This window comes from Lepidochelys olivacea (assembly GCF_965140295.1).
Source record: "Lepidochelys olivacea isolate rLepOli2 genome assembly, chromosome: 12".
NCBI classification, from domain to species: Eukaryota; Metazoa; Chordata; order Testudines; family Cheloniidae; genus Lepidochelys; species Lepidochelys olivacea.
The window spans coordinates 18,109,840-18,122,484 of NC_140422.1; the positions used below are offsets into that span (position 1 = coordinate 18,109,840).

The window sequence follows — 12,645 nt, forward strand, 5'->3', positions numbered from 1 at the left end:
TCTCCTCAGTTGATCAGCAGTGCCTACAAATTTTGGGTGAGGAGGGGGAAAGGAGATAACAAGACTTCCTAAAACTCTACAAAACCTCAAATAAAAGTTTAGAGTTGAGAGAGGAATCAAAGATTCAAGATGATTCCTATTTCACCCAAATCAGTTTCCACATCCTTAGTTTAAAATTGTAGTAGGAAATAAACATTCACTGTATCATAGTTAATATACTATAAACCTAACCTAGTCAGTATATATTATACTGAATCCTGTGGAAATGATTACTTACCTTCACAGCTGCTTTAACAATATATTCTTGGAAAAATCTCAGTAGGTTTTCAAAGAAACATATCATGAAGAGATACTCAGGGGTGTGGGGCATAGTATATAACTTTATTTACTAGTGTCACATTCATCAACAATGCTCATCTCCAATTTTTGGTGCCCATGATTGAAATTGGATGGTGAAAACCCAGAGCACACAGAATACCAAGACACAGCACAACACAACCTCGATGAAAACCATCCTAGACCCAAGCCAGTTAAAAAGGTTATTGAAATGTTTTTCCACCCTTCATGAATAAGACAGACAACATGAACAGCAGTGATTGTCAAATTGATAAAACAATTCTAAAAGGCTTATTAATTATTTAAAGTATCTTCAGGGAAAGGAATTGAATGTGGAGGGGAACAATGGTTTACTGAGGACTTTGAAATAGTACAATGTGTAAAATAATGTAAGAGCACACTGTAGATAATGTTTGAGAAATGTTTCTTGTGACAATATATCAATTTAATAAAATACGAAGTAATAAACAGGAGGCATTCCAGATAAACATCAAAAGCCCCCTGGAGCCTGCAGGTAGTGCTTTGCATGGATGGCAATGACATTGACATCAGGAACTCTAACTTATGATAGCCAGAGATTTTATGAACTAGGTAATTTACAAATGTTTATTTAAATGGTCATTGAAAGCATTTATTTTACTGTTAGAGCTAGGAATGTTCTCTTCGTAATTTTAACATTTTAGCTGCTTGCGGTAAACCCTAGTCTCCCCCTTAAGATTTATCTTGAGCAGCTAATGTATTAAAACTGGCTAGAATTTTAACATTAGTTAACATGTGAAACACACACTTTTCCCTGCTGTTGATATGGCCCAGAATAGAGCCCTTAACCCTTGATATCAAGGGCTTGCCCTTTTGTGATAAATTCCACAAGACAGATGGCTGGAAGTAAAAATAAAATAGATTTCCTGCCACATTAAAAGGACCTTTGTTGAAAATATCAAAGCCCTGTGCTCCTGTTTAGAGAAAGCATGATTTACAGTGTACAGAGACTTAACAAAGGGCTTTAAAGAAAAGCAGAACCCTTGATTTATCTCATCTTTAATTTTATAACACTCAGTGAGGTATTAAAAAGTCACATGAGAAACCAAAGAATTTTGATGGAATAAAATGTCTGTAGAAATAATTCACAGTTCATGGACTAACACAGACTACTGCCAGAGTATGAATGCAACATTTAGGGAAAAAAAAAAATACCTGCACTCTATCAACATGAACCTTCACTCCTCCAACAACTCCCTTTTTAAAGGCTGCCAGCATATCTAATATTGGATTGAATCTGCTTCCCCTATAATTTTAAAAACAAACACATTAATATTAAAAATGTGAAAAATCACATTACAAATAATGATCTTCACATGTATTCCATACCTTATGTTATCCTCACGGATAAGCACGAGGAACAGGGGGCGACCATGCATCTTCCAATATTGCTTAATGAACTGTAATGCATTCTAGGTAAACATAAAAGTGTATGTGATTCATGCCAGGAAACATACAGTACAATATATTGTAACTATAACAAACAACTTAAAATAAAGGGTACTGCTATAAACCCAACAGATTACAAATCCCAAACAGTTAATTTTTTCAGTTATGTATTTATTTATTTTTTTGCAGAATGTAAGCAATTTGCAAACGCTGCATAGCCACAGCTTTATAACAACATTGCTCTCATTATAGGTTAGGCACAAACCAACCAAGTCACCAGTCTGAGCAGAATGAAATATTGGATTACATCTATTGATCTGTATAAAGAGGGTTCTGATGTGAATAGCGAGTGAAAGTGCAGGGGAGATCATTGGCACCTTTTATACACCAGAAGTAGGTGCTGCAGCCCAGGTCATTTCACTGTGAGGATGGGGGAATAGGGCAGGTGATGCTGGCACTAGAACTGGGGGACATTTTTTCAAATAGAATATTTGCTGAAAAATGCAGTTAGAGGTCAACTGAAACTATCCCCTATTTGACATGAATTCACTGATTAGTTTCATCAATAAAAAAAAAAGTCAGGATAGATTCATAAGGGGCCTTAGGTGCCATTTTTGAAACTGAAGAGGGGGTGGCAGTGGTCTGATACCTGATAGCCCCATGGTTAGAGCACTCACCTGGGACATGGAAGACCCAGATTCACATCCCCACTCTGCCTGATTTGAACTTGCAGATGAATGCCCTGCCTACAGGGCTATAAAGTATTCTAGGGTGGGTCTCTCTCAATTTCTCCTGTTGATGTCGTTCCACTTTGCATAAATAATTAAATATTCAACAGACCAGAGAGAGAGGAATGACCCTACAGTCTAGTGGCCAGGGCACTGATTTGGGAGGGTCATAGCCAGGTTCCAGTCCTTGCTGCAAACTGAACAACCAGTTATTCACATAGCTACACTGCTGCCCTTAACTGTGTTTCACCCAAGGAAGGCAAATTTTAATTTGTAGCCAAGGCTCCAGAAAAGCCCCAGCAGATGAGGCTTTCAATCAAAGCATCCCTAAAGTGAACTGGCCATGCCCCTTGCCCCTGCCAAATTTGTCTGTCTTTGGGGCTGCACTTGAGTTTCCCTGGAAAACAGGGGTTCGTGCATGTTGTGCCACTGCATTCTCATCCCCTCCTGGAGTTAGATTTCTGCCAACGTAGAACATCCACTAGGGTCTGCACTGGTCTAATAGTATATTAATGCTAATATTTGCATTGTTCTTCCCACCATAACTTTGCTCGTCTTACATTATATAGTAAGGTATACAGACTATATATTTTTTCATCCCCATTTTTCAATCCTACATTTCATCAAACCTTTAGAACAGCACAATTTATTCTTAATATAGGACTTATTTCATCAGGTTGCATAAGATAAACAACAGATAAATACCTTAATGTCATCGATCAACAGCATAACATCCTGAGACATGTAGAAGTCACTTAGGTCAAAAATGATTGGGTAGCAAACAACAGTCTTTCCTAGTATTCGATAAATCTGTAGGAAGAAAAAGCTAACATTACCCATTTCTTTAAAATATATTAAACTAACATTAATACAGTTTAAAAAGTGAAAACACAGATGTAGTCTTGCAGAATTGTCAAAGTAATAATGATCTGCAAAAAGGACAACTGAAAAATCTAATTTGAAGAATCCTTGTTCTTACACAGTGAGCAAATCCACATTCTTTTTTAATCACAGCGGTTCACCCAATCATGATCAAGCTTGTCTTGGGTGAGTAAGTATTGCTGTAACTAGTTGCTTAGGTAAGGCGTGAAATAATTTAATAGTGAGATAGTTTATGCTCTGTCCTTAATGAGTTTATAAACTATATTAAAAACATTTTATAATAAACAATACGATTTACATGCAGAAAATAAGATTACATTTAGTAAATTCAACAATTTAAATAGTATTCTGTCTCCACAAAATAATCCAAAATTTGTCTGGAGTACATGCTAATTATAGTAATACAAATCAGTCACTTCTTGCAATGACCTTTGATGTTCCAAGGCATCCGATAGGCCTGTCGGGTCTTCCAGATAATCCCAGTTTCTCATTAATCCCCAAATGAAAGTAAGCCTGAAAGAAATAATAATTGTGACACTGTAAGGCCATCTAGTTACACAGGCAAAATTCAGGTCCTTCTTGTTTTTCCCCCCAGCATTAAACAACCCCAGAAACATGAACTCAGCTTTTTTTTTTTGAGGAGGGCATAAATATAAAACGATTACAATTTTTTCTTGTTATTGGCTTTTTGGACATACATCTGTATCACAGTAAAAGAACTGAGAAAAACAGATAAAACTTGACTAAATGTGTAGCCCAAGGACTGAATTTGGCCCAGTAAGTAAGGAAGCAAAAAGTGAATTATCTTAACTTTTAATAATCTCTTCATTGACAAACCATGTTCAATATAATGAAAGCCACATCACCTCTGGCAGATCACCAGCACTGAATTTCATTATATTTCTGCTGTGTACCTGTGGTCTATATAGTCCTCCAACCCTACTTTTCATTGCTTATGAAAGCAAAGTGATGGATAACAGCTGCTAATATCAGCATGGTGTGGAGGTAGGAGCTATGTAAGCATCTCAAAGATGCTCTTTACTAGCATAAGAATGGCTATATGGGGTCAAACCAAAGGTCCATCTAGCCCAGTATCCTGTCTTCCGACAGCAGCCAATGCCAGGTGCCCCAGAGGGAATGAACAGAACAGGTAATCATCAAGTGATTCATTCCCTGTTGCCCATTCCCAGCTTCTGGAAAACAGAGGCTAGGGACACCATCCCTGCCCAGCCTGGCTCATAGCTATGGATGGACCTATCCTCCATGAATTTATTTAGTTCTTTTTTGAGCCCTGTTATAGTCTTGGCCTTCACAACATCCTCTGGCAAAGAGTTCCACAGGTTGACTGTGCACTGTGTGAAGAAATACTTCCTTTGTTTGATTGAGAGCTAGTGAACAGGAGCTAATGGGAGTTTTGCGAGGGAGTTCTCCAGGTGAAGGAGGAGCGATTATATTAGGTAAGTTTGTTGCCTGTAGTGTGTGTGTTTGTGGTGTGCTTGCTGCTTGAGTGAAATATACCCTGTGGTCTGTTTGTTTGGGGGACCGTGTGTGCACTGAGCCTAGCAGCCTGCTAGGCAAGGCTGAGAGCTTCTTAACGAGGCTTTGATCCCTAAGCCCTTTACCACCCCTCAACCCTTAACCAGGGGTGGGCATACTCAGGAAGTCCAGGGCTTTAAAAAGCCCACTCCTAAGCAACCAGAGGAGCTAGCGAACAGGAGTGGCTAACACTGTTGTATTGTTAGGATCTCAATCATGGCCCTGAACATCAAAGCAATTATAGTCCTGAGTCTCTTCAGCAGAGCCTACCACACAGTGCTGAATTAGGGTCTGATCCTTGAGCTTTGGGTGCACTCCTGGACCTATGCACAACACCACTGACTCCTGCCTATGTGAAGCAAGTTTCAGAATTCGGGCTTACATTGTAATGGGAATTCGAGTTCTATTGACTAGGTTGATTCACTCCAAATCAGAAATCTCAAAACTTCTCCAACTTAACCAAACTATCTACCCTAGATTGATCATTAAAGCAAATGTTGATGTTAGCTAATTTAGGCATTAATTTTTGGCTTATACCATTTTACCAACAGAATATTTTTAACTTAAATATCGTTTTCCTGTAATGGTAACGTATTCATTAATATGTGAGGTTTACAACACTGTGCTGTATCAGATTAGTCAATGTATAATAGAAACATGTCATAACTATTGAGCTGTGGGTAAACGAGAGTACACATGCAAATTAAATCTTTGAAAAAAAATCTGCAACTCCCATTCTGTTTGGGTGATTTTAGATGACAAGCTCACCATTATTAAAATGGAACTAAATTTCCTAGAATTTTATAAGTGACATCAGGAAGATTTCTCTGGGCACATTCTCTCTGAATGCAGGAAGGAAGATCTCTCAGGGATAAATAAAGATGAAGTTTTAGACAAAGATGACTATCTACTTATGATCTCCTAGGGTATGTCTTCACCACAGAATTAGCCTGGGTTCTTACTTTTGTGTCCATACACAAAAATCTCACACCGGCATTAAGTGGTGCTTTCAAACTGCATGTGGCTGGGGGTGTGGGCTAGAACCTGGATTCCCCTTTCACTTGGACTGGTAACCCATCCACTTTTGCATTGCAGATGCAGGATAAATCATGCGACTGCTGACAGTCCTCCTATGCCTTTCCACAATTTCCCCCCACCCCCAAAGTCCCCAGAAAGACAAATATTTTCCCACAATTGGCAGGGAAAGAATCAGAGTGGCTCATCTTGCTGCAGCATAAAGAACCATGGGATATGCCCCCAGAAGTCCTAAAGACACACGTGGGGGAGTGCAGCATGTGTGAGGACACGGTAGCTTGGGTAGTATTTTGCAGCATGGCTGCTTACACCTGGGCTAGGTTAACCCATGTGCCGATCACCCAGCCTAACTCTGCAGTGATGAGAAGAGATGATAAGCCAATAGCAGCTGTAAATTAACTGTAAGGGCAGAAATCTCACTATTTAGAATATTTGAAAACAATGAAGTATTACTGAACACATCAACTCTAGCAAGCCCAAATCATCTGAGGCTTTTTGAGCGCCTCAGACTACAGAAAGCTGTGGTTACTGGTTCTAAAGAAGGATGACCTTACAGAAGAAAAGTCAACTTGCTGCAAAAAGTAACAAAAAAAAATTCTACCCAATGAAGTATGATAGAACTACCAAGGGAGAAAGGAGAGTTAATGGAAAACAGGGAAAGAAAGTCATGTAATAGAACCCGTTTTGCGGGCTATCCTAACTCTAGTGAACTGAAGCTGATGGGAGAGTAGCTAACAGGCATGGGACTCCAGCTGTCTATCCAACTGAAGGGAAGGAGTTTTTCGTCCTTATTTTGGAAAAAAAAAAATCCCACTTCCCTGACCTATGTGTCCATGTTCTTCAGATTAGGTACAATGTAAATTGGCCTTGGAGTCAGCTTGTTTAGCTTTAGTATTTAAAAAAAGTTGCGTATGTAGCACAAAGGCTATTTTCACTCATTACAAAACTGTAAACAGTGATATAGAATTGTCAATCACACTGCTACAATGCAATGAACAAAATGTCCCCTACCACAGTTATCCAATCTGAATGACTATATTCAAGTGGGAAAAGACTGGAGAGTCCATTCAATGTCAAAAATATTAATGCATTTAATATGGTGTCTGTACATAACATAAATTAAAAACTGCCATTCATGTTAAGCTGCTTATTCTTACATAGTATGGAGAGCATATGAATGACAAGTAATAAGCACATTATAACGTAACACTAGATGGAGCTCTACCTCCCTAGAACAGTCTATAACATTTTACATATAAAAGAATTGTCTCTACTAATAAAAACGGAATTCTAATAATCCTATAATACCACATCTTTCTTTGGGGATTCAGCTATGCTCTATAATCTACTTTGCATCTTCCAATAATAGATCTCCTGCTTCACCCATTACAGATAAACCACCCCCCCCCACACACACAAACTGCATCAATTCAGATTCAGCCTCATTTCTTTACTTTTGGAAATGTGTCTTTAAGCTAACCAACATTTTAGCCAACAACTACACCCCTAGCTCAAAACACGAGAACACTAGTTCATTTCCAAGAAATGTCTCAAGTACTGTACAATTCACTAATGGAAGTTTTTCAAGTTAACCTTCTCTATCCAGTTGGTTCAATGCAGTGCAGCAAGAATTAATGATAGCTGGAGGTTGCTATAAAAGCCTGGAGTGATAATGGGTATCCAGATTCTAGAAACCTTTTCAAAAAGCCAAAGTGGACTCTTCTGCCATCTGTTTTTCTATTCTTTGATTTTGCTACCATCTGTTTTCTTATTCTACTTGCTTCAATTTCCCTATCCTCAGCATTCCTCCTGTCTACCTCATCTTCCTCTTCTTTAACTGTTTCTTTTATCTTTCTGCCCTTCCTTACACACTTTTTTCTCTTCTTACATTCCTACTTTCATATCTTTTCCTCATCTCCTTCTCTCATATATACTATTTCTTCGGACACAGCCCCAAGTTTTAGCTTTAATATGCCATCACTGGTGGCTAGACTAGTTTGCAATTTTGTAATTAAGTATTTTGAACTATATTAAACATCAAACCGAATTATATGAAAAATATAGATAGCTATAGTGGGATTGGGAAAAGTACCTTAAATTACCTTTTGTGATTGTTTTTAGCAGAATATGTTCAAAACAACAACAAAAAGTCTTTTATAATATAAAATGCATTAATTTAAAATACATTTTAAAGTGTTATATAATTTTTACATTATAATGTAAGTAAATACAGTGAATATGATGAAAGAAGAAGGTAGAAGCAGGAAAAGGAAATGAAGCAAGAAGGGAGAAAGAGATGAAAAAGCATAATAGGAGAAGGGACAGTATTAGAAAAACAAAAGAAAAATAAAGAGAGACAAAATCCCGCCATGATTGTTGCAGGGGACGTGGGAAGGAAATCCCCCCTCACACATCCCCTGCATCAGCAAGAGGGGTTATTGACTGGACTGGTAAGTGCCCGGAAGAGAGGGAGGAAGCAAGAGCAAGAGCATATGCTTGATGAGGCAGAAGTGGGCCCCTCCTCCTGCTCAGCTCCTCCCAGTGGCTGGGCTGATGGGCTCTTGGCTGCTCCCTCAGTCCCCTCCCACAATCTATTTAAACTCTTCCTAGAGTTTTCAAAAGCCTCTTGCCCATTAGCTGCTGCCAGATAACTTCATCCAGAGTGGGCAATGCTGAGATCAGGGGACAAGTGCCAATGTGTGGATAACAAGCAATCACAAGGGTAGGGATCATTTTAGTACTGCAGGACAGCCTAGAACTGCCCCACCTTTCCCCCACCCTATGTGGCTACCTTACCATGGCCAGGACTGCTGGCCCTCTACTAACTCATAGGGGATCACCCATTGTGGGCAAGTCTGTGACTCCTGCCTCCAGCATTCAAGTGGGGGCCACGTTACTGCAGCTGATTCTGTGACTGCCTTGTCCCATGCTTATTGGGGCCACATGGCTGAGTTCTGGGACTGCCCCCATGGGAGAAAAGGGAGCTAGGTGACAGCAGTGGTGGGCTATGGAAGCCATGCAGTCACGGGTAGCATCAGCAGTTGGATGCTCGGAGGGCGCAATGGCTGCGGCCACAGCAGCAGGAATTAGAATGGTGCCTTCCACCTCAGTGGGCTACAGAGGGTCTGGGCAGCCAGGTGGGGCCAGTACTGCCAAGTCGGGAGTACCCAACCATTCCCTCCTGTGATCCGCGGCTGAAGTCACTTCTTTGCTGAGCTTTGTGAAGCAATCACTGGCTTTAGACAGCCCCCGCCCCCCAAAAAGGAACAGAATTTGTGTACCTACAGGCTAGCGGAAGGGGGCAGTGACCTTTCCTCTGGAGTGAGGAGAGCTGGCTGTGCACAGGTGTGGGGGAGCCTGCTGAGGCATGGGAAGGATCAAGGAGTGGAAGCAAGAAACCACCACCACAGCGAGGGGAAAAGAGGTCTGCTGATGGACAGAGACTGACAGACCCAGGATTCTGACAGCAGGTGGTGAGTCAGAACCTCTCGTTCAGCAGGTTTCAAAAGGGAGGAATTAATTCCTTCTGCTATTGGGGTGTGAAAGTGAACCACAAAGAGTGAGGGGAGGGTCAGGACCCAAGGTCCTTATATCAGGAAACAATGGGACTCAGGCATGGAGGCGGGGAAAAGTGGCAACCAAAGGGTGATTGGGTTAGAGCCTCCCTGTAGGAGCATGCAAATAGCCCAGCTGGGATCCCTCAGCTGTAGGGTTGGAAACACATGGGAGATGAACAGCAGCACTGCTTCTGGCTTCATGCCACAGGTAGCTGCAGATATACCCAGGTGCAGAGCAGCTGAGAAGCAGCCCTGTGAGGGGCTAGTAGTATTAGTGGACTCACTGGCTCCTCTCCTGTGTGCAAGGCTAGGGCACCTGCCTGACATGGATAGTTCCTCCTCAGGAGGAAGAGCACTATTGGAACAGGTATGGAGTAGAGATGGTCTTTCTCAGCAGGTCCCTGAACTGCAGAAGCAGATGTCCAAAAAGCTGGATGTACTAGAATATGTTGTGAACCCCAACACCAAGTAGCAGTGGAGTGCTTAGCAGACAAAGGTGGACTATCAGACACCATATCCCTCTTTACTGAGAAGGATATAGGGGACATAGGCGTTGAAGACAGGGGACCATATGCAGGAATTGACAGGCCACTTGGAGCCCATTTATCAAAAGCGGTTAAGACAAAAATTAGAAATATGTGGACGCATTCACCCTTCTATTTCAAGAAGCGGGGGGGGGGGGGGGGGAAGCGGGTGAGATGCTGATGAAAAAACAGAAGGAAAATAAACCTCAGCAAACTCAAGGTAGCTAGGACTCTGGATAATTAGACTCCAGCCTTTTCTATATATGCAAGTGGACTATGCAAAAGGAACAGACACCAATATACTCCCAGCCTTCTCAAACCCATGGACATCATATCAAGGGCAAATGCCACATAGGAATGGGATAGCTGTGACATGATGAGGAGTTTAGATTTAGGGTATTAGAAGGGCCATATTTGCTATGGGGTAAGAATGACCAAGGCTTGTGGATGGAATGCATGATCCCATGCCATCCAGCCCAGCATGCTTATATAGACAGTGAGTTACCAGTAGCAAAATCACAGGCATCAAAAGGGGATATTAGTTTTAATGTCTGTTCTGCCATTAATGAAATGAAGTGTCTTTGTTCCTATTGGAAACACCAAGCATGCATGTAAGAGAAGTGGAAGCCAACATGGTGGCCCCTCTCCCCCTTGTAACTGGAGCAGAGGAAAGGCCAATCATAGTAGACAAAATAGCAGGTCATCAATGGTACTTCACCTGGAGTGGCAGGAAGCAGCAGCAGTACTGGAAAATGCTGCAACCAGGCATGCATTATAAACCAATAATGCACACTTTGAAGTATCATACAGTTTAATTAAAATGAAACAAAAAGCTAGACAGTTTGCTGCAACATAAGTATGCTTGAGTCCGGTTGTCAGCAAATAAGGAATTGCATTAAAAAAAAAATAAAAAAAAGAACAGCATAGATAAGTCATTAATGCAAAATCTCTTACTTTGACAAGTTCCTGTTGAGCCCATATCTGAATAGGCTCCACCTGCTGGGGAGTCTGAGTCTGGATTCCATATGTGTTCAGAAAAACTTGCAGGCTATAAAACAAAATAAATGCAGGGATTAATCACAGTATAACTACAGTCTGATTTTGTAATGGCTGTGGTAGCAATTACTGAAGAAGCAAAAACATGAATATCACATCAATTTAAATCTGAATTAATATTCTCACTCCTGCTTCTTTGAAAACCTGTGCCAGACTGTAGATCTCGGTCATATTCAATTCTTTCTTAAAATACAAATTCTTAATAAAAGTAAATGTCTTACCGTTGACTTTCTGCTATCAGGGCCACATGGACCACCAAATCATTTTCTAGAGGCCCCTAAAATCAATAACAGCAAACAAATACTTTTATTAACACAGTTAACCAAGAACAGTTTGTTATCTCAACAAGAAACAAGAACAATATTAACAGTATTTAAACAGTTCATAGATACGATCGGCATCAACTCACTGTATTGCTGCTTCTCCCTGCTCTCAACTGTCTGTTAATCAATTTAACTGTGTAGACAGGGTAATGGAACACCATAGAACTAAAAGCCATAAATCTCACAACTAAGTGAGTGGCTGTACTGTCAATGGTATTTTGAATGATGCATGTTGGAGAGATAGGGACCAATTCTTCTTTTGCCACCATTTACATTTTTGTAATGAAAAAAAGACAAACCATGTAAGAGATTTATTTAAAAATTGTTATATATGGTAAAAATCCTTCAGTATGTATCCCAGAAAAAATGCAAGGTTATATTATTGATGTTTTTGGTATTTTCCCCTTATACCTACTATATCATAGTATTATTTTGATATACTGCATAGACTTTGTAAAGAATTAATCACACAACCGACTGTATAACTGATAGCCTTCATAAAAAAACAACCAAAAAACAAAATGCACACACACACATGACATGCAAGCTAATAGCATTAATATTTTTAATCTGAAGTATTTTTGACTGGACAGTTGCTAACTGTATTGTTGTATGAAAGATATAATGTACATTTCTAAAGGGTGACAATATTTCTAATGTTATGATTAATTAGGTTATTAAGAACAAAATAAATGACAGTATTTTGGTCAGAAAAAAGACATGCAAACAGTATTGAATTAAACAGATGGGTAAAATTTTGACCGCACTAAAATCAGTGACTGGGGCCGGGATTTAACTGGCAACATGCTTCACTGGCTAAGATGTAAAATGTCTGCATTACTCTCATTCATTTCCTTGATAGTATTCAATGCACTCTGTATACATACTCTGATTTTTGGGGGGAGGAGAGAAGGAAGAGGGAAGGGGAAGTGCTATGGTGTATCCAGCAGAAGCAAATACAGTGTTATTTCCAAGATGGTTCTCTCTAACAGCAGTTTTAGCTGTAAAAACCCCTGACTTGGAATTTTAATTTTAACAATGTAAAGAAAAACTGCAGAATTTGCAGAGCAAAAATTAAGTTAAAATTATGTTAACTTTTTTAAATGTCTACATCCAAAATGTACCATAATTTCTTTCCATTGTAAGTCTTTAAAGTAAAAAGACAAGTTCAGGCATTTATGACTCCTCCAAACCAAATCGCACTTGCTGTATTCAGAAAAGCAAATCTTGAGGTCCTAAA

General features: G+C 39.9%; 1 protein-coding gene across 4 annotated transcripts in view; it reads right to left on the minus strand.

The window, feature by feature from the left end:
* The window catches only part of PHKB (phosphorylase kinase regulatory subunit beta), a 209,590-nt gene that overhangs the window by 38,715 nt on the left and 158,230 nt on the right, over positions 1 to 12,645 (minus strand). For all 4 annotated transcript variants that reach the window (XM_084644484.1, XM_084644481.1, XM_084644482.1 and 1 more), the window contains 6 exons: positions 11,304 to 11,359; positions 10,981 to 11,074; positions 3,804 to 3,887; positions 3,198 to 3,302; positions 1,705 to 1,787; positions 1,531 to 1,621 (listed from right to left, as the gene is read on the minus strand). In XM_084644484.1, coding sequence (XP_084500610.1) covers positions 1,531 to 1,621; positions 1,705 to 1,787; positions 3,198 to 3,302; positions 3,804 to 3,887; positions 10,981 to 11,074; positions 11,304 to 11,359 — 513 coding nt within the window. The remainder of the gene's footprint in view (positions 1 to 1,530; positions 1,622 to 1,704; positions 1,788 to 3,197; positions 3,303 to 3,803; positions 3,888 to 10,980; positions 11,075 to 11,303; positions 11,360 to 12,645) is intronic.